We start from the raw sequence: 22,448 nt of genomic DNA on the forward strand, positions 1-22,448 counted from the left end.
GCTCTACCACTTGAGCTACAGCGCCACTTCTGGTTTTCTGGTGGTTTATTGGAGATAGGAGTCTCACGGTCTCTCCTGCCCGGGCTGGCTTTGAACTGTGATCCTCAGATCTCAGCCTCCTGAGTAGCTAGGATTACAGGCGTGATCCACCAGCGCCCGGCTCTATAATCACTTTTGAATAAGGGTTTTCATATCTTTAAGTTTATCCTCAGGTATTTTATGTCACAATGCCATTGTAAAATGGTATTTCTTTAATTTGATTTTTGAATTATTTATGTTAGAAGCACAAGAATTCATTGATTATATATATTGACTTTGAACCATTGCCCTTACTAAACTTACTTATTTCTAATATATTGATTATAGGTTATTTTGGATTTCTGACATCTTTTTGTCAATTGTAAATGAGGACAGATTATTGTCTGTAGCTTTTTCTTTTCTTGCCTTATTGAAGTAGTGAGGGTTTCCAAGAGGGCCTTTTATATAGCCCTGTGTAGTGCAGGTTGGCCTCAAACTCTTCATGCTTCCATCTCTCAAGTGCTGGCATTATAAGCATGCATCATCACACCCAGTCTCCACTGAACTTTTCATTGGACCCCTAGTTTTACCTTTTCCAGAATGTAATATAGTTGGGATCATACAATAATTTTTTCTGATTAATGTTAGATCCACTAAAATATAGGTTATAGCTTCCTGGCAGGTCCATAATTTTGTTTAAAGGAAATGGCCCTCTAGATCTTCAAGGCTTCTTGGCTTACATATACTACAGCTGTATACAGTGTATACAGTGAGAGGCATATGGGAATTTGTGACACTTTCTTGATATCAGTCTAAAGTTCCCTGAAAAAATAAAGTACATCAAAAAAATAGTAATCCATTTAATGGGCAGCCTCTTGAAGATGAACCCAAATGACCTCACCTTCCGGGGACAAAGCATTTTGTTCTTCTCCCTTGAATAAAAACAGAACTTGATTCACCTCTAGTGAATTCTAACCTTGGCTATAATTCATGAGTCATTTCACATGTACAGACAAAAGTGCATCTGCAGACAAATCCCTAGCACTGCTAAAAGAGGGAATGTCTGTAATTTTGACTACCAATCTTCATAGCTTTTATTAACTTCTATGTGAGAGTACCTACTTAACAACTTACTTCTCATTATAGCATATTATCAAGCTTCAATTAGTGAACACTTGCTCTTATTATAAAGCATTTTCACATTCTTTTTTTTTGGTCTGTCATGGAGCTTGAACTCTGGGCCTGGGCACTGTCCCTGAGCTCTGCCACTTGAGCCACAGCGCCACTTGCTTTCACATTCTTAAGAGTAATTTGTGCCAGGCACTAGTAGCTCACACCTGCAATCCTAGCTGTTTGGGAGGCCAAGATCTGAGGATTGCAATTAAGCCAGCCCAGGCAGAAAAGTCTGTGAGACTCCAAAACAACATGGAGGTGGAGTTGTGGCTCAAGTGGCAGAGTGCTAGTCTTGAGTAAAAAAGCTCAGGGATAGCACCTAGGCCCTGAGTTCAAACTCTAGAACTCACAGTCATTTGTATTCTTTCTTCTATGAAATATGTCCATTTGCTTGGTTCATTTTTGCATTGAATTGGTGAGCAACTTACTTTTTTCCTTTTTTATTTGTAAGAGCACTTTTGTTATAGTTGTTCATCTTATGCTCAGGTTCTTCTTTGCCTTTGCTTATGATACTCCTGTCATGAAAACATTTTTTCTCTCTATAAAATCTAATCTAGCAATCTTTGATGGTTTCTGGGCCCTGTGTCATATTTAGTAAGGTCTTCCTGATTTTAAGTTTTACAATAATTTTAATAGTTTCAGAATTTCCTTTTTTGTTGTTGTTGGTCATGGGGCCTGAGCTCTGGGCCTGGCCGCTGTTCCTCAGCTCTATAGCACAAGGCTAGCATTCTACCACTTGAGCCACAGCACCACTTTCAGCATTTTCTTTTTTCGGGTCCGGTCGTAGGGCCTGAAACTCTGGGCCTCAGCTCTTCAGCTCAAGGCTAGCGCTCTACCACTTGAGCCACAGTGCCACTTCCGGCTTTTTTCTTTTTGCTTATGTGGTGCTGAGGAATAGAACCCAGGGCCTCAGGCATGCAAGGCAAATGCTCTACCCCTGAGCCACCTTCCCAGACCCGGCATTTTCTTCTTATTGGTGCTGAGGAATCAAACCCAGGGCCTCACGCATGCGAGGCAAGCACTCTACCACTGAGCCACCTCCCATCCTCAGAATTTCATTCCTTGTATTTAAATCTTTGAACTGTGTGTCATTTGTCCTGAGGGGTAAGGAATAAAGTATGGATCCAAATTAATTTTTCCAGAACACTAAGTTTTCCTCAACCCACTTACTGAATAATCTCTTCTCCATTGACTGAAAGAGCCACCTATTCTCAGTTCTATGTATATTTGTATCTGTTTCTGTTATTTTTCTGTAAGGGAGAGGGAAGAGTCTTACCATCTATTCTAGGCTAGATTCATCCAGCTTCAGCCTCTTAAATGCTGAGATTACAGATATACACCACCACACCCAGCCTGGATCTACTTCTGAAGTATTCTAGTCTACACATTTGACTGTTCATAAATTATTGCCATTTTGCTATAAATCATACATTTTAATGTCTAATGGAGTTAGTCTCCCTCTATCATTGACCCTTTTCCATATTTTTAATTTCCCATATTAACTTGAGAACTGGCTTATGTGAATCTTTGATTAAAATTTACTGTTATTCTTTTTGTGTGTGTTGGTACCAGTGTTGAGGCTTGACCTCAGGGCCAGGGACTTGAGTTCCAGTGTCCCTTAGCTCCACTTCTGACTCTATGGTGGTTAAGTGGAGATAAATCTCAGAGACGTTTCTGCCTGGGCTGGCTTCAAACCATAATTCCCAGACTCAGCCTCCTGAGAAGCTAGAATTATAGGTATGAGCCACCAGCACCCAGCTGAAAATCCAGAGGTATTGTTATTGAAGACCACATTAAACTTGAAGATTAAGAAGTAAGGCTGATCATCCATGCATGACATGGCATGTCATTCCATTTGGGTCTTGTATGTCCCTCGGTAGCATTTTTCAAGTTTTTTAAATAAATGTATTTCTAAGTTACTTTTCTTTTTTTCTTCTATTGTAAAGAATCTTTTCTTGTCTTTAGCACAAAATCAGACATTGTATATACAAAGATCATTGATTTTTGAAAATTAACTTACTAGATTCTTTTTTGGCTGGTAAGATTTTGGTTAGTCCTCTCTAGTGTCTCTGTGAATAATCCACACATCCCATCTGCAAATTATGCATTTATCTTCTCATCTCCTAATTTCTATGTCTTTAATTTCTTTCTCTTGTCTAATTCTTTTGTCAAAGTCTTGCAGAACAATTTTAAATAATAGTGATTAGCAGACATCTTTGTCTTGTTCTTGGCTTTAATGAAATTGCTTCTGGTATTCTCAATTAAGCACGATGCTGGCTTTGGATTGAGATAAATATATTTTATCATATTAAGGAAACACCCAGCTATTCCTAATATTAAATGATCCTTGCATTTCTGAAATAAGCTTCACTTAGTCATGGAGAATTACTCTTTTTGCCTACAGCAATCTAACTGCATTCAACTCCCAGCACCATTAGGTACTAGTACTTGGATCAGGTAGAACACTTACCCTGTTTCCTTTTCTTTTAAAATGGAAATAAGTAGATATCTACTCATTCAGTTCTTCTTTGAACCAACTAACATGTGGAAAATGGAGCAACTTTTCATATGCTTAAGAAATGTTAGCTTTGTGTATGTGTGATGGGCCTGGGTGCTTTTTCTGAACTTTTCCTCTTTTTTTTTATTGTGAAAATACTGTACAGAGGGGTTACAATTACATGGGCAAGATAATGAGTACATTTCTTATCAAGCATTATAGCCTCCTCCTTTTGTTTTCCCTTCCCATCCTCCCCCTTTCTCAAGGCTAACACTCTACCACTTGAGCCATACCTCCACTTTTGGCTTTTTGGTGGTTAACTGGAGATGAGTCTCGTGGACATTCTCACCTGGGCTGGCTTTGAATCAGGATCTTCAGATGTCAACCCACTGAGTAACTAGGATTACAGGCATGAGCCTGTGCACTCCTCAGAAATTATTTAGTTTATAGCTCTGTGAAATCTGCTCATGACCTCTTTGCTCTTTTTTTATTGAACCCTTTAAAATTATAAAACTCATTCATAGCTCATAATAGTTCCTAAACGGGCCTTGGGCCAAATTTGGCTTACAAGTCCTAGCTTTTTTACTCCTGTTATACACAAATTCATCCTAGTTTTTTCTTTCCCCTAGTAATCATATGGTTAATGTACAAATCTCTGATTAATTTGAAAGTGATCCTGGAATTTATGAGCAGTTCAGTTTTCTTTTCCATATGGCTTGTCTCTAGAAGTATGTCAGCTTTTCCAGTATCATTCATTCCTATTGTTCAACTTTTCCTCCAGTAGTTCAAGATACCACCTTTATTGTTCTTGAGTTTTCATAAGCAAGTGAAATTCAGCCTATTTCTGAATCATCTCTTGTGTTTCATTGGTCCATCTCTTCCCATGCTGAGGTCACATTTTCAGAGCTCAGCTTCCTGTTTTATTATACAGCAGGGCAATTCCTCCCTTCCAAGTGGTTTTCCAGGGTCTCCTTGGGCTAATCTTGAGCATTTGTTCTCAATGGACCTTACTGTCGATGTGTTTAGCTCCAGAAAAAGAGCTGATAGCACTGGGGTTGGGAGGTGTCACATGTCTTCTGTAAACAGTAGACTCCCAGATTTGAACCTTGTTTAACGTAATGGGAATAAGGTAATATCTCCTGATTGAATTTTGGTAGAAGTCTATTTATCTCTTTGGTCTAAGCTTTAGATTTATTGGTTAAAGTTATTCATAGTATTAGCTTAACTTTTTATCTCTGCTGTATCTATTCCCTTTTAGGTCTACGGTTTAAAATTTATTTATTTTTTGTGCCAGTTATGGGGCCTGAACTCTGGGCCTGGACACTGTCCCTTAGCTCTTCAGCTCAAGGATAGCACCCTACCACTTGAGCCACAGTGCCACTTCCAGCTTTTTCTGCTTATGTGGTGCTGAGGAATCGAACCCAGGGCCTGATGCATGCCAGGCAAGCACTCTACCACTGAGCCACCTTCCCAGCCCCTGGTCAATGGTTTTTAATAGAAAGCTACTTATATTTTACATAACTTCATCTGTGGAAATCTTCAGTAACTGGACTGAAGTTCCATTCTTGCAGAAACTTGTGGTTGCTTCTGCTAGTCATCGAAGATTATAACAGACCCAGGTCCACCGGAAAATTAAACTTAGTTTTGAAGCAGTACTTTGGACCATACAAGTAATATAAATGTAAGCTATAAACTTCTACAAGGGACAACTTGTTAACATTCCTGGTAATTAACTAAAAACAAAAACCCCAAACATCTTTTTCCCTCAAGGCCAATAAAAGGCAGGCCATATGTCTTATGTTTTCTTATCTAGCATTTCTGGTTTCTTTAGCATTTTTTCTTATATTAAACATTCTTTTATGGTCCTTGCTTTGAGGGAGATCTCAAGGAAAACCTCCCATCTTGAGTAGGCCCTGCTCAAATAGTAAGACAGAGATGTCTGCCTCCTGTATCCATCCTTGTCTTCATGACAGAAGCTCTAGATAAGCGGGGATTAGCACATTATCTCCAGGGTAGTTTCCCCTTGTTTCCATTGAGCTGCCACAGCATTATTTACCTCTATAGATTCTCTGTCATTGCCTCAGCTAAAAGATTATACATATTATTTCGTTGGTCATGGGGCTTGAACTCTGGGACTGGGTTCTGTCCCTCAGCTCTTCAGCTCAAGGCTAGAATGCTACCTCATGAGCACAGTGCCACTTCTGGTTTTCTAGTGGTTTATTGGAGATGAGAGTCTCTCGGACTTTCCTGCCCAGGCTGGCTTTGAACCGTGATCCTCAGAACTCAGCCTCCCGAGTAGCTAGGATTACAGGCTTGAGCCACCAGCATGCAGTTTTAGATTTTATATTTTTAACTGAACTCTGAGTAACCCCCATTTTCCTAATTAACCAGTTTGTCTCAACTTTTTGTTTGCTTTAAAAGACATTTTCAGGGGAGACTTTGATAAAGATGCATTGTATTCATAAGCTGCTTCCTTGAATGGCAATTCCTTTGTAAATCTACTTAAATTAAAAAAAAGAGAGAACAATAATGAAGACATTTATGCTGTTCTTTTCCTACCTTGAGTTGTACATTTACTGTTTGTTGTACTTATTTAACATACAAGTTTTAGAGCTATAAATACTCCCTCCCCAATGTACTTTTCAGGAAGAAAAAAATGCTTTTAAAAAATGTTTTACATTTTCTATCCAACTCAAAAATAGTTAAAGAGCTTAAAAAAGTTTAGATTGTAGACCGGTATTGTTTTCTAGTTATATTACATGTTTTACTGGTAGATGCCATTGTAATAGTTCTCCATTCTAAAGTTTGTGCATGTTTTCTGTATGTTCCCATATACAGACATGGACACCTGAAAATAAAGTGTAATAAAGGCACCATGTTTAGAGTAAAACCCAATATGTATCAACTAGCTCTACTTTAGTTAGCTCTTCTCATGTTCTAATTTTCTTTATTCACTTGATCTTTCACAAGCTGACAGTTGCATTAAAATCTCCAACTAAGATACTGCTTCTTCCTGCATCTCGTACAGTCTAATAAGTGGCTAGTGCACTTCGCTAGTATTTAATGCTTCTCTTTTCTACTCTTTTTCATAAGTCTACAAACCATTTCTTGTTTTGCTTGGTTTACCTTGTCCAACTTCTCTGGATCATTCTGAATCACACAATATGGAATTAGTGTTCATTTGACACATGTCTTCTATTTCAGGCACATTTACTTTTATTAATATAACAAATATCTCTGATCCTCTTGTATAATTTTAATGTTTTTCACCTTTGTAGTTTAGTTGTATATACATGTGTATTTTCTAATAATCAGCAGTCTTAATTTTTCTAATGACAGTCTCTTTATGCTTCCCACAAATTTTCTAGGTCTTTAGCCAGTATCTATGTTTATATGTGTGTGTGTGTGTGTTTGTGCCAGTACTCAGAAATCACATTCTTGCATTTGTTTTTTGCTGGTCCTGAGGCTTGAACACAGGGCCTGAGTGCTTCTGCTCAAGGCTAGTATTCTACCATTTGAGCCACAGCATCACTCCAAGCTTTTCTCTGAGTAGTTTATTAAATAGAGATGATAATCTCTTGGACTTTCCTGCCTGGGCTGGCTTTAATCCACAATCCTCATTTCTCAGCCTCCTGAGTAGCTAGGATTATAGGCATGAGCCATTGGTGTCCAGCTTTGCTTGTTTTTTGTTTGTTTTTAATTGCTCATGGTTAATACTCTACCTCTTGAGCCACATATCCTCTTCTGGCTTTTTGCTGGTTAGTTGGAGATAAGTCTCTTGGATTTGTCTGCCCAAGCTGACATCAAAACCTCAATTCTTAGCTCTCAGCCTCCTAGTACTTAGACTATAGACATGAGCCATTGGCAGCTAGGCAGTCAATATATTTTAATTCTCTAAGCTAAACAATGATGAAATTTATATACTTCTGCTCTCTACAAAAACATTCTAATAATATAACATGAAAAGTCACTTACCTATTTCTTACAAAAGCTACTGGTTTAACATGCTGATCAGTTAGAAGCTGTTTAGGAAAAATGGTCAAACTCACACACGTTTCACTTCAGTAAGCTTCAAGTATAACATGGTATTAATGAGACTTAAACCATGAGACCAGTTTAGAGTGAGCCAGTAGGACTGTCAAATTACCAAGCTGCTAAGTCTAAAAGGTATGATGAGATCAACAGACTGTCACTATTGAGAAACAAAATGCTCATCCAATTGCGGGTAGTGACAGCCAGGTTACTAAAGAACAGTACTGGGAACTGGGGCTCATCATCCTGTACATTTTGAGCCCACATATTTCCTGTACAGCTTCTCCCAAGACAAAAACATGAAGGAAACAATCAGACTTATGCATCAGGAAATGCATTAGCCTTGGGCAGATTTCCAGTTCAATCTACTCTTAAGCAGTCAGTAGCTCCTACAAATAGGTGGGCTTGGTTAAGTTTCCTGAGGAATGTGACCAAAGGAATGCAAACCTGTTTGCATCTCAGTTCTGATATTTGCACCATGGACCCATACAGTAGGGTTTTCATGACTATACCTGAGCTCAGTGGAGGACAGTAAGTCTAAATCAAACAAGTCAGTGTACATCAGCACCTTCACATTGTCTCCTATTTACCTCTCCTTGATCTTCTGTATGCTTACTTTACAGTGGTCTAAACCAACCATGCTCTTTACATTTTTTTTTTTTTTTGGTCTGTCAATGGGCTTGAACTCTGGGCCTGGGCACTGTTCCTGTGCTCTTCAGCTCAAGGCAAGCACTCTACCACTTGAGCCACAGTGCCACTTCTGGTTTTCTAGTGGTTTATTGGAGATATGAGTCTCATGGACTTTTCTGCCTGGGCTGGCTTTGAACCGTGATCCTCAGATCTCAACCTCCTGAGTAGCTAGGATTACAGGCGTGAACCACTGGTGCCCAGCTTTGCTCTTTACTCTTGGAGAGCATCATCCTCTCTTCTTCACTTAACTCCTGCCCATTTTCCAAGAACACATCTTTGCCCTAAAGCTATCACCCCACATAAGCTTTTCTTCTCTTCATCAGAGACTATGAACTTCGTAACAGAAATGCTTTACCTGTTATCCTGATCCCAGCAGAGCTTGGCAATAAATGTCTTCTTCAGGATTTCTAAAAGCTAAGACTATCACGGCAGCTACTTTGCTTAGTAATCAAAGATGATTAGCAAGATGTTCAAAGCAGTCTGCCACCTATCTTCAATAATTCAAAACAAGTCCTCCTACCTTGGCAAACAAATAGTAAACCTTTTATTTTCCTTTACTTGGAGATGTGGGCCTCACTATGTAGCCCAAGCTAGGCCCTAACTCAAGCTCTGCTGAGGGCTGTGATTACAGGTTGAGACAAGGTATTTTAACTGCCATAGGTTTGGAAGCTTTTCTTGACTTTTTCTTTGGTCTCATCACTTTTACATACAATATATATTGTTATAAGAAGACATCACAGAAATTTCCTATTTCATTTTGATGTTGTAGACCAGAGAGGGGATGAACCCCTTTTAGTTGCTGGACAGAAGAACAGCCCACTAGGAGCAACAGGTTGGTGGTAAAACCTTTCACCAATTGGCCTACCTGTGCAGTGACCCATGGGGTCATTCTCACATGCATAGCCCCCAACAATTCACTTATATTATGCAAAGATATTAGTTGAGATCAGACATCTTGATGTCAGACTTGAATCCTGTCAGATGCTGATTATCTCTGCAACTTTGAACAAGTTAATCTTAACTATAAACCTAGTCCATTACTTTAAAAGTAATTATCCTAGAGTTGTTAAGGAAGAAGAGATTACAGATGGTACAGAATAATCACTTTGTAAATACTCATCATCATTAGGGACTGTGAAAAGGTTTAGTGGTTGCAAATAGTACATGTAAGGGACCTTAATACCCTGTTTTAGTGCAACTAGCTTCTTCCCTAGAGGTTCCTAAGGAGCCAGGCTCAGTGTCAGTGTTCAGTGAATGTTCACTTAGTTCAGTGACCAGAGCTATGGCTCTAGAGGACCTTTGCTATTTATATTGGCTGTCCAGCACTTTAAATATGACTTCTGGGTTGAAGGAATTTATATACCCCAAGTTGAAGTTTGAGAATACAGATAAGCCCTATAGCTTCCTATAGCTAGCATACAACAGTAATTCCTACACTAAATTTTAAATCAAAAACTAGTGATTTATCAGTCAGGAACCACAGGATTCCTTATGAGAGGGGACATCCATAGACCCAGAGCCACAGTAGCAGTGATTGACAGTGAGGTGGGAAATCAAGTTCCACTTTATTAATAGCAAAGGCCAGTGCCTAAAACAACAAAGTTTCCTTAATAAAATGGGAGTCCAAAACTAACATGGTACAAGAAAGTATGTCTGTCTCATCACCTACAGCCAAACACTGACTGGCTGTACAAAGCCAGACTAAAAAAAAACATTTGATGGAAAGCATCTTTATATAGAAATGGACTTGGGGTCCTCTTCTCAGTTCAAGATTCTGGGAAGGAGAAAGAAGAACCATGACACACACTCGAATGAATGGCAGTTCTACCCATTAATAAACAGGCTGACCCATCTTGGATTCTGATTAGCAGTATCTTCTCCCTTGGTGGTTTGTAGGAGGAATGTATGAACTGAGGCCTTGAGTAGGCTGTCCTTAGTGTTTACAATAATTATTAATGGAGTGCTTCACTCAGTCTGTCCTTCAAGCTACTGTATTAAGATAGTATGTCAAAGGCACTCATTAGCATATGTTAATTGAAATAATGGAGTAGCGACAGAGAAAGACATCTAGTCTGTGTGGTGTGGGACTGGCCTATAAACCAATCTGCTTGCCTGTGGAAACAAAGAACAAAAAAAAAAAAAGAGAGACAAATCAGGAAGGAGCAGAAAAGGGGAAAAAAATTTTTTTAAAAGGAAGTCATTTCACAATCCCAATATTATAAAGATCAACTCAAGGACTAAATTTTGGCAGCTGGAAATCACTGTTGAACTCAGCAAGAACTTTAATGGTGGTGAGGGTGGGTTTGAGCATAGCTGTTCTCTGCTCTGTTGCAGTTCTTGAAGGACTCAAGCCAGCCCCTCCTCCCCCAGCTGATGTAATTGGTCTGTGGTCCAGTTGGGGAATGGAGATTTGTTTCAAAAGCTCCCCAGGTGATCCTAATGTGTAGCCAGGGTTAAAAAAAAAAAAAACCTGCTTCACTGGGTTGCAGAATTAATAGACAAGAGTGCAGGGGAGGGCAGTATACTTCAGTGGTAGGCAAGAGATCAAAGGGTAGAAGAAGGGTATTTTTGCTTGAAGAGGATGGCTTTGAACATATTAAAGTGCAAAACTGTGTGTGACAAGGATTGAGAGACTGTATTAGACTGAACATGGGCATGGATTAAGGGGAGGGCCTAGGTCACAGGATTCTTCTTTCGAAGTTATAAGAAGGAAGAAGTGAGAAAGTGTGCATTGGAGGATCTGTGAGAGTGGGAAGTTCTACCTAAGGTTGTTATGGGCCCCAGGGAAGTGACAGTAGTTGGTGGGATTGAGAGGTAGAGGTTGCAAGGGTTTTAGAATGACCAGTTCGCAAAATTGCTGGAAGCAAAAGAGGCACTGCCTGAGATAAATACTGAACAATTTGAGTTGTCACTGTGATTTTGGGGTGGCATCAGTTTGCTTGGTATTAAGGTATTTTTCACAGGACAATTGAAAAAACAAAATAACATATAGATAGATAGATAGATAGATAGATAGATAGATAGATAGATAATGATGAAATGGTCATATTTATATTCTGACACTTGTCTTTCACTTTTCAACTGAAAGTATCAGAAATCTGCAAGGGTCAGAGCTTTTAAAGAAAGATGTTAATTAACTGGTGTCTTAAAAAGCCTTCTTTTGGAGGGGGACGACAATACTGGGGTTTGAATCAGGGCCTCACCCTTGCTTGCTCAATTGGCTACCACTTGAATCATACCTCCAGCTGAGCCTTTTGCTGGTTATTTTAAAGTTTATCCAATTTTTCTGCACAGGCTGGCTCAGAACTGAGGTTCTCTAGATCTCAGCCATTTGTGTAGCTAGGATTATAGGCATAAGCCACCAGCACTACTCACCAAAATAAGAAAAGCCCCCCAAAAGTGAAGAAGCAACATGGGACAACTTGTAGCACATTTTGGCAGATAGCACAAACTCCTTAGTCATAGTACTTTAGGAATTGGGCACTTGGCTCCTCAAGTTTTAGCAATAAGTCATTACTACAAATAACATAAATAATAAATAAAATGTCATGATTTCTTTTCAAAGCTCTTAAAATTAAGGCAGCATATTCTGAAACAGTGAACTCATGTCTGAGACAACAAAAATAGCCAGATGTTGGTGATCCCCAGTCCCTGATATTCACCAAATCAGGGCACGGAAGCAGGGCTGTGGGAACTGATTCGGCATACTCTGAACTGCTCTTAGCAGATTACCATGAATATAAGTGGCATTTATTGTACACCTGCTATGTACCCAAGGTAGCTTTAAAAAATTCATTAGCACATATTTACCCATTTAAAAAGGTTCTTCCCATCCATCTTACATATCATCCTTTCTCAGTATTTCCAATCTTTCAGGATCCTGCCAAGAGAAAATCTGGGAAATAGACATTAACAGTAGTCATATACAAAAAGACTTTACTTCTGGAGGAGCTATACCATCTGACCTTAGTATGATACTGGTATGTTAAGACATCTCTATTCAACTGTGGTTCAGTGCCTACACTCAATACCCTGGAGAGCTTGTTAGAAGCTTGCTGGGCCTCCCCCACCCCATCTCTGGATCAGCAGGCTGCCAACTTAGGGGACCACTGGGACCAGGAAACACCCTTTGAGCCCCTGGTTGGTGCATCTTCTCTTCTTTTCTCTTTGCCTTCCCACTTCCCAGCCTCACCAAGGTTGCTTCCTTCATGTACATCTTCAGTCCACTCTTCAATATTGTGCTTGAAATGTTTTAGTCCCAAGTCTTGACAGTTTTGTCTACATTCAGGAAAATAGGTTCTTTTAGCCATAATTGTTTTACTGGACTTACAACCTTACAGTCCACTCTTTAGTTATGCCGCTCATCTTTTTGTCCATATTGCTGAGGATCTTCATGTTTCTCAGACTTTTAACACAGGAAAAAAGCTGCTCTGGGCCACTCAGTGCTCAATTGTAGAATTTACCATTGTCACCTTCTGCTGTTTCAGGTGTTTGTTTGTTTTCCTTTCTTTCTGTCTTGGGGCTTGAGCTCAGGATCTGGGCACTGTCCTGAGCTGTTTTGTTCAAGGCTAGTGCTTTACCACTATGAGCCTCAGCTCTACGTCATGGATATTCCTGCCCAGTTTAGCTTTGAGCTACAATCCTCATATCTCAGCCTCATGACCAGCTAGGATTGCAGATGTAAGCCAACAGCACCTATCTCGTTTCTGTTTCTAATGATTTTTTTTTCTTATTTGTTGCTATCAGCAGTAAACTCTGCTGTCTTAACAGGAGGGGAAGATAAGAAAATAGTCAAGTACAATTAGCAGATCCAGCACTAGCAAAGGAAGCAGTTGACGAAAACAAACTTCTCATATGATCCCTCATACTACCCTGAGAGCCACAACACCCTCTACAATACACCTCCAAATCTGTATTGACAGCTGCTAGAGCAGGCCACACTCAAACAAGTGTCATAAAACACACAGGAACTGAATTCAGCTTCAAGGTTGAGGTTTTTTGTTTGCTTTTTTGTCAGTCGTGGCGCATAAACTCTGGACCTGGGCGCTTTCCCTGTGCTCTTCAGCTCAAGGCAAGCACTCTACCGCTTGAGCCATAGCACCACTTCTGGTTTTCTAGTGGTTTAGTGGAGGTAAGAGTCTCACAGACTTTCCTCGCTTTGAACCATGACCCTCAGATCTCAGCCTCCTGAGTACTAGGATTACAGGCATGAGCCACCAGTGCCCAGCTAGGCTAAGTTTTTTTCAACAGTCTTTTCCTCCTCTCCAGTGTGAAGGTGGTTGCATGTTGCTCACACCACAGCCTTGATGTTAAAGCAACGACCTGAAATGAGCCAGGCACAATCAGGACCCTTTGCCTAGAGCCCGAGTGACAACTTCATCATACCAGCTCCTTCATCTCTACAACTGTCACCTTCTCAAGTAAAAGTGGCTTCACTGACAACTTGTAGGCTGTGGAAGACATGCAGCTATTACAGTGTCTCAAATCTTAAAATACAAAGCTCAATCTTTATCTTTTTAGGATTCACACCTAATTACTTGTCTTACATGTTAAGTGTGACTTAACAAAGGATGCTACTTATTTCGATGTTACCACTGCCAAATGGCTAGATCCTATTTCATAATCCAGTAAAACATGTGAAATCTTTCACTGCAATTGGTTTTTAACTAATTCAATTGAAAGTATGAACTATTTTCTAATCTGCTACTCAAAGTCATTCTGCCCTATTTAAATTTGATAAAACATAAATAGCCACTAAACTCTTCAATTACTACCAAAAAGCAATACAGGAATATTAATACAAATGAAGTTATCCCTTTAGAATGCTGCATCTGAAAAATAACCTTAGGTAAGGAAAACTAACTTATCAAAGTTTTTCATGCAAGTAGACATTGTCTTGACTTTATTCTATTGTGGGGAAAAAAAACACAAAAAGCAGGATGCAGACAGATGTTTTGTATAGTCAAATGGGATGAGTCAAAAACCTATGAATACAGAACTCAGTTTCAGTTTTACTTTTGAGCAGGTCAAACACTTGAGCTCAACCATCATCCTCAAAGTATGCAACACCAGCAGTTTCTTCAACAATGATTACAAAACCTGATTGTAAAGCTATACTTTTTCTTGAAAGGTAACTGACTCTTCTTAATTCATGACTCTAAACACTATGCCATTATAAAAAGGAAACTGAAAAATTTAAATACACTTGATATGTTAGCCTCTGGAAATGGTTAATACAGAAAATCAAGGTTGATTAATTTAGCATCCAGCACCTTAAAATGAGAAGCATAATTTATAACTCTGCATTGGTTAGTATTTGTGTGTTTAATATTCTATTGTCTTAGTTAACTAATTTTATTCTCATTTATTACAGGTAATGTTGCATTCCTGTGGTAATCCCTGTTAAAAAGTATTAAAAAAATATATAGAAAAGCATGCCCAAGAAAGATAAGCATTCATGGAAAGCTCTCATAAAAACGTGGCTCTCAGACTGACTCAAATCCATTAACAAAAAACAACAGGTTACAATCCAATGAAGAAAAATATGGAAGTTTAGGCTTTCAGTTCTTGCTGTCATGTGATTTTCAAGCAAATCACTCAACCCTGTTTTCGTAAAATGGCATATCTCCGTAGAGATGTGTAAATAATTAAGGTTTTATATCATGGATAGACTGACTAGGTAACATGGTACGAAGATGCACACCTCTGTACCATGCCTTGGTCACAGGAGCGATTTCTGCAAGAGCCACTGAGGATAACATAAAGAAAAACAGGATCATTCATAGTTTTCTCCCATAAATCCAATCACGCGTTTTAAAATTGTGTCCAATAGTCCACTGTGGGATTAGGTGAGAATTCATTTAACAGCAAAACCTACCTTCATCACTGAGATAATTCAGTAGAGCCAGTAGAGCTAACAGGCACCACATTCTCTCTACCTTTGTGGGTACAGCTCACAGGGAACAGAAGTACAGTCTTGACACTCCAGCAGAACTCTCACTCCTTCAGTATTCTCACTCCTTCAGGGGTGATTCTGAAGATGCCTGGGCTTTAACACTGTTCTCCCATCCCATATCCTCCATCTGCCCCAGCCTCCACCATATTCCTTGTGGGGGCCAACTCATATCATCTCACACTTACATAAAGTACAATGACAAGATTCATACCCAACCACCTGCCCACCTCATTGACAACAAAATTCTGGAGTTTCCACCGATAGGAACTGTAATTTTTAAAGAGAACACAGTAAAGCAACACACCAATAATTACATTCTGTGTGGGAGGGACAATTTCACTCTAGGGAAAGGAAGCACAGTACCACCCACACCTACATTAAAACAAAACACCGGGGCATGTGTGTATGCACATGCTCCTTTCCCAGGTGACCAGAACAGTGAGCATGGAACAAACAGCTTTCATGTACTTCAGAGTAAAAGCACTCAGTTCATACAAAAAAAGAACCCTCTGTCAACCAGACCCCTGCATGACAGACATTCTTGATAATACTTTTGAGAAAGCTTGTCACTTTTCTCCAGCAGCTCCCGGCAGTCACTTATTCCTCAATTTGACAAAGTAATATCCAACTTCAGGCACGACTGTATATATAACTCTACATGCAGCTGAGCAGTCATGAACACACCAAGTAGAAAGGCATGTCAAAAGACATTTTTTCCTCTCCAAATCATGGCCCCAAGAAACCATTTTTATAATAAAAGTATCAGTTTCTACTGTAGGTCATTGACCTCTAACAGTAACAGTGAAGTTCCACTTAGGACATAAGGCTTACACAGAGACCTGAAGGATGACATCATCCACTGACCATGTCAAGTTTGCTGCCCACCTAAACTATGTCTCCATATCATTACAGCAATAGACAATGTCCTCTTTCAGCAGAACAACTTTGGAGATGAGGGAAAGGACAATGCAGCTGCAGGTGATCCTATTACACCAGCTGCAGGCACGAAGTTCCCATGCTGCTGGTGTCTCTTGAGGCCACAAACTGAAACCTTGATTGACATATGGTATTGGCACTCTAGATGAACCAAGGCCTAGTATAGCAAGCCTCATCTCCTGCAAGCAAAGTTCCATTCGGGAATTGGTTTTGGAACTGGATGTAAATTTGGGACTTCCTCAAATATTAAAAGCTTTATACAAAAGATATGCAAAAGCCATTTCTAGTATTTCAGGAACAACATCTGCAAAAAAGCAACAGCTCTCTAACGAAAGCTGTAGATAAAAGGATAATAACGTAATAAACAGGACATAGCATAGGCATCCTTCTCTTGAATTGTGGCTTCCATACTTTACTAATTAAAAGAAAGAAAGTATTAAGATTCCCACAATATGATTCTCTAAGTACACAAGTCCTCAGGTGTGAAGTGAAAGAACTGGACAGTGGAGCTAGGAGAGACTGCACACAGTTTCAGATCCTGTGGTGACAGTGCTCTCTAGCTGCATCCAGAGCCCTTTTCCTGGGGTGTCTTAAAAAACGTGGCTGCAGTTGAGTCAGTGGCTTTGTCTATGGTAGAGGTCCTGATCAACCACTCAGAGTCTGGAGACTGTGGGACTTGCACTGTCGGTGGGGCTGCTGGAGCTGGCTCCATCGCTTCCATGTGAACTGGTTGTAGCAGTAAAAGGAGGAGGAAAACAGTCAGGGGAGAAGAATTAGAAGGAGAGATATATAACACTAAAATATCCTTAATCCTAATAATTCATGTACTTTAAAACCAAGTGGTTTTTCCTTTTTCTTCATAAAATTTTAAGCATTTCTCCATTTGAGAAAACAAATACCTTCAGTAGCACAAATTCACAATGTAGTAAAAAGTCACCCATTGAACATTCACATGCTATACTAAACAATATTACAGACAGGCTCTTTTTTTTTTTTTTTTTTCAGACAGGCTCTTTCTGTTTCTGTTTTTCCTTTCTCTTTCCTGCTCCTCTCCTTCCCCTTTTGGCAGAATGATGGGTTTAAACTAGGGCCTCATGGCTTGCTAAAACTACCAAACATTACCACACATTTCCAAATGACCCTGGTCGGGGGCTGGGAAGGTGGCTCAGTGGTAGAGCGCTTGCCTTGCATGCCTGAGGCCCTGGGTTCCATTCCTCAGCACCACATAAACAAAAAGAGAAAAGCCAGAAGTGGCGCTATGGCTCAAGTGGTAGAGTGCTAGCCTTGAGCTGAAGAGCTGAGGGACAGCGCCCAGGCCCAGAGTTCAGGCCCCACGACCGGACCCCAAAAAGACCAAATGATCCTGGTACAGTAGTACAAACCACCATCATTAGCTCTCACTGCTGAGAACAAATATGCATTAAAATAGAGTGGCACATAGTAAAGCTCAGATTTTACCCTGCAGTCCAATAATTCTCCCAGGAATGTAATTGGAATGTTAAATTTTTTCTTTAACAGAAGGAAAAAAAAATCAGAAAATATAAGAGCATACCCAGAGTTCATTTCAGATTCATTTCAGATTTCAGAGTTCATACATCCACAAATATATACAAACATGAGTTTCTTTGTATTTAGCAGATTTCTGCATAATATAGGTCTTCTGGCTGAACCATATTTGATCATGTGTATATACATTTTGTTTACCCATTTATCTGGCTATGGACATCTAGGTGGTCTGTACTTTTTGACTATTGTGAATATTAGTATCTATATGATCTGCTTTTCATTCTTTATGGAGAAACAATTACTAAATCACATGCCATTTTTATTTACTTTTCTAAGGAACTGCCACAGTTTCCTCTAGTGTTGTGCCATTTTTCATTCCCATCAGAAATACACAGAGATCCAATCACATCTTTGCCAACTCCTGTGCTCTCTAGGTTTTGGTGTAGCTATACTAATGAGTGTGAAGTAATTTAGAACATTTGCACTTATTCTCTCAGAGACTAATGTGACACTTTGCATGAGAGCATAAAACAGTATACAATCTAATATGACACTTTGCGTGAGAGCATAAAACAGTATACAATCTAAGTGTCTTTAAAGAATATTTAATTGTAGTGGATTTATTACCCTTATACATGTAATACTAGACATATGGCAGTGAGAACTGAGTAACTGTGGCAAAGCAAAATCCAAATGGAAGAACAGGACTGGGAGAAACTTGTAACATCAAATAGACATAGTTTGAATTCGTTTACAGAAGGTTCAGAAACATGCCAAAACAGACAATATACTGAAGATACATATGTGTATTAAAACTACTTGAGAAAGCTGGGCGCTGGTGGCTCATGCCTATAATCCTACCTACTCAGGAGGCTGAGATTTAAGGATCACAGTCCAAAGCGAGCCCAGGCAAGAAAGCCCATGAGACTCCAACCACTAGAAAATGGGAAGTGGAGCTGTGGTAGAGCATTAGCCTTCAGCAAAAAAAAAAAAAAGCTCAGGGACAAACAATTATTTGAGAAAAAAGGCCAAAAGAATGATAAATAACTGAAAAGAAAAAAATGAAGTAACTTACCTCTGAGCAAAGTGGGAAGAAGCAGTTAAAAGTAATATTCTTACTTGTGGATGGGAATGGGAGAGAAAAACTGGGAGAGAGGAGGGAAGGGATGCCCCTTTGTATATCACCTTTATAACAATGATTTTTTTTTAAGTAATATTGTTAACTGGGTGCTGATGGCACCAGTGGCTCTCATCTGCAATCCTAGCTACTCAGAGATTGAGATCTGAGAATTGAGGTTCAAAGATAACCTGAGCAGTAATGTTCCCAGAACTCTTTATCTCCAATAAAAAAAAAACTGGAGGTGGAGCTCAAGTGGTAGGGCTCCAGCTTTGAGCATAAAGGTTCAGGGGACAGTGCCCAGGGGCTGTTCAAAGCCCAGGGCCAGCATAAAAACTACAAAAATAATATTCTTTTTCTTAAAGCAGATAATGGGTTCATGAATATTACCTGCAGTATTTGTCTTTACACTTCATATATCTACTAAATGTTCTTTTATGGTCACTCAGTATTTCCCATGTAAATAATAGAATAATACCTAAAAATACTATTTCAATTTTAAGATACTATTAGTTTATCCAAAAAGCAAGTTTGTCTAGGGAACCTATTCTATGTGCTAGGTATTCGACAACATATTGGGGGCTTATCAGTGAGCAAAACCTTGCTGTTCTGAATGTATCCCTAACTAACACCATTGGCCTGATGTTCAGAGTCTCGTGTGACTAACGGATTAACTGTTAAGGATCCTTCTGAATGATGCTCTAAGGTCACAAATCCTATTACAGGGAAAGGAAGGTCAAGAAAGGCTTATGGAATACCCAAAATAATCTAGCCTCTTAATAGAATCTCCGATCGTCCCAGTTCCCATATACTGATAGCTATGTGTTTAGTCTATGAAGAACTGGCTCAAATCTATCATCTCATGAAGAAAATCATCTCAAGAACTCTAGTTTTCATCCTTGTGTTTCTTATAGCTGCTTAGTCTCAATATTTAGAGAAAGTCTTTTTTTTTTTTATTCTTTGCCAAATGCATCTTTTTTTCCTTTTTCTGTTTTTAGGTATGAGACTAGTATTTGAACTTGGTACCTGACCCTTTCAGTCATTGGCTGGACACTCTACCAACTGACCCATGCTGCCAACCTCTCCCAAGTACATTCTAAAAGATCAAACAGCATGTTTACTTCATCCTGAGGTAAAGATTAGGGCACCAGTCTTAGAAGCAGGTTTGCACACTTACTCCCTAAGGTCCAGGGCACAGCTCTATGCACTAAACATCTGCATGCTATTAAGCCATATAGGGGAGGGAAGAGAAGATTAGAAGAAGAAATAAGGTGCTACACTTCCAAGAAGGGTCTACTTAGTGACTCAATGAAGGGGTTCTTTTCCCTAGCCTTTTGCTACCACTAGAACAAAAAGACAAATATAGTATCACCATTCCTTCACATTCTACCTCTCTAACCTTATTAATATCTTTAAATTCAGTTCAATTTCAATTCAAAAGTTTCTACCAATGGGGGAAGGGGAAAGAGAAAAGATTTGTGGCTGCATGTTTAAGAAAGAAGCTGAATTCATCACAATGACAGGGGAGAGTGTTGGCAGAGATCTGAGCTATTTATTCTTTTAGGAAAATCCTATAAAGAATGACACAAGGAAGCCTCTATCTGCAGTCTTGTTCATCACACTGGTGAAGAGCCGATAACAGATGTATGCAGTAGCGTGATTTACTGCCAGGAGCTGGCCCCTGATGTGTATTAATACAGCGGCAAAGCAGGACGCACCTCTCTTCATCACTCATTTCTATAAAAGAGGTGGAATCCGAGATGGCCCGATGTTAGGCAGAGCAAGCCCATTTGTTCTACTGACTGATGGCATGGGCTCAGGCTATGTCCTTCACCTCCATGGGGCACTCAGGTTGTGGGGAGGGAAAAAAAGAAAGAAAATGCTCAGTGTAGCAGGGCCTAGTCAACAAGTGAGAGAAGAGGAGTTGGCATCATAGGGAAAATATTTAAAGCTAATGTTTCTTTAATGCGCTTCCCTGGTACATTTAAAAAATTTTAATATCAAATAAGCATTTTAAACTCTTCCCAATGGTTCTTTTCTTATAAAGAATGAAAAGTTGGGCTGGTGTGCTCAGGGACAGAGTATTTGCCTAGCATGTTGTGAGGCCCTCTATTACTAAAATATTAAAAAAAAAAAAAGTTAACAGCTAAAAGTAGAAGCTAGATATTAAGGAAGAAAAAAACAAAGGTAAGAATGCTTTAACACTATCAACTGGATGAGATCCTGAGACTGAAGAGAGGATCAGTTTGATCAATTCTACTGTATGAAAAACCATAGAACACCTTTAGTATAAAAAGGACAATTCTAGAATAATGGGGGATTGGATCTGATCTTGACTTAGGATTTATCAACAAGTCTCATTCAGGAAATAATCTAAGCCTCATTTTTTTCTTAACTGTAAATGGGAATAAAAACAGCATTAATCTAATAAAGCTGTTGCTTTACATGAAAAATAATGAAGTAGAATAATGCAGTACTCACCACACAGCACTTCAAAAATATATAATAATTACTAGGTCTATGATCAAGATTGTTTAGTATGATCATACCCATCAAGCAGTCATCCCAAACACATCAAAGAAGCCAATTTCAGAGTGTGCTATAACTGACTAAACAAAAGAAGGTAGATGGGTTTCATATCTGCTTGAGGCTTATTCTTCACTTAGTTATCAACTGATCAGAAATATCTAATACTTATTATAAGTTAAATATGCCTCATTCAAAATGCTTGGGACCAGATGTGTTTCATATTTGGGAATTTTTGTACTTTTTGTTGTTGTTAGTCATGGGGCTTGAATTCTGGGCCTGCGTGCTGTCCCTCAACTCTTCAGCTGAAGGCTAGTGAACCACAGCACCACTTCTGGTTTTCTGGTGGTTTATTGGAGTTTTATAGCCTTTCCTGCTAGGGCTGGCTTTGAACTGTGATCCTCAGATCTCAGCCTCCTGAGTAGCTAGGATTATAGGCATGAGCCACCCACACTGGGTTGAATGGTAATTCTTTTGTACAACTACTTAAAAGGTAATAAAACCAAGTTTCAGGTTTTGAAGCATTTTGAATTTTCTGATAAGGAAAGTTCATCCTGTATTTCTAAGGAAAATAATCTATGATATTCTATACCCATGTCCTTGATGATACACACACATACAGTAAAATACATAAACCTTCAGTGTATAACTCAAGAATCTACCTATGTAAACAGCCATGGAAGCCCCATCTAATTCATGACATGTAGGATTCCCCTCTGGTCACTACTTCCCACCAAAGATCACTACTATTTTAGTTTCTACCAAGTAAAACATTAGTTTTATATGGAAAACTAAAAGAATTAAGCCTGATAAACCATTTTAAATTCACAACATCATACCTAGTGAAATACTACACTGTTTAGTAAAGAAAATAAAATGTTTAGCTGTTTAGCAATATCATATCAGCTACTAACTAGATGCCAATTAAACCTCCTTCCCCAAGTTAAAAAAGAAAGAAAAAAAAGAAAGGAAAAAAGAAAGAAAGAAAGAAAGAAAGA

The 22,448-nt window shown here is 39.1% G+C and overlaps 1 protein-coding gene across 1 annotated transcript in view; it reads right to left on the bottom strand.

Moving 5' to 3' along the window:
• Positions 1–9,956: 9,956 nt before the first annotated feature.
• Gpatch2l (G patch domain containing 2-like) overlaps positions 9,957–22,448 on the bottom strand; it is a 46,913-nt gene continuing 34,421 nt past the window's right edge. Inside the window, 3 exon segments of the mRNA XM_013016721.1 lie at positions 9,957–10,184; positions 12,221–12,688; positions 15,288–17,027. Of these exon segments, the coding sequence (XP_012872175.1) occupies positions 16,858–17,027 (170 nt within the window). The 3' untranslated portion in view covers positions 9,957–10,184; positions 12,221–12,688; positions 15,288–16,857.

Source organism: Dipodomys ordii, unplaced genomic scaffold, assembly GCF_000151885.1.
Source record: "Dipodomys ordii isolate 6190 unplaced genomic scaffold, Dord_2.0 Scaffold2, whole genome shotgun sequence".
Lineage (NCBI taxonomy): Eukaryota > Metazoa > Chordata > Mammalia > Rodentia > Heteromyidae > Dipodomys > Dipodomys ordii.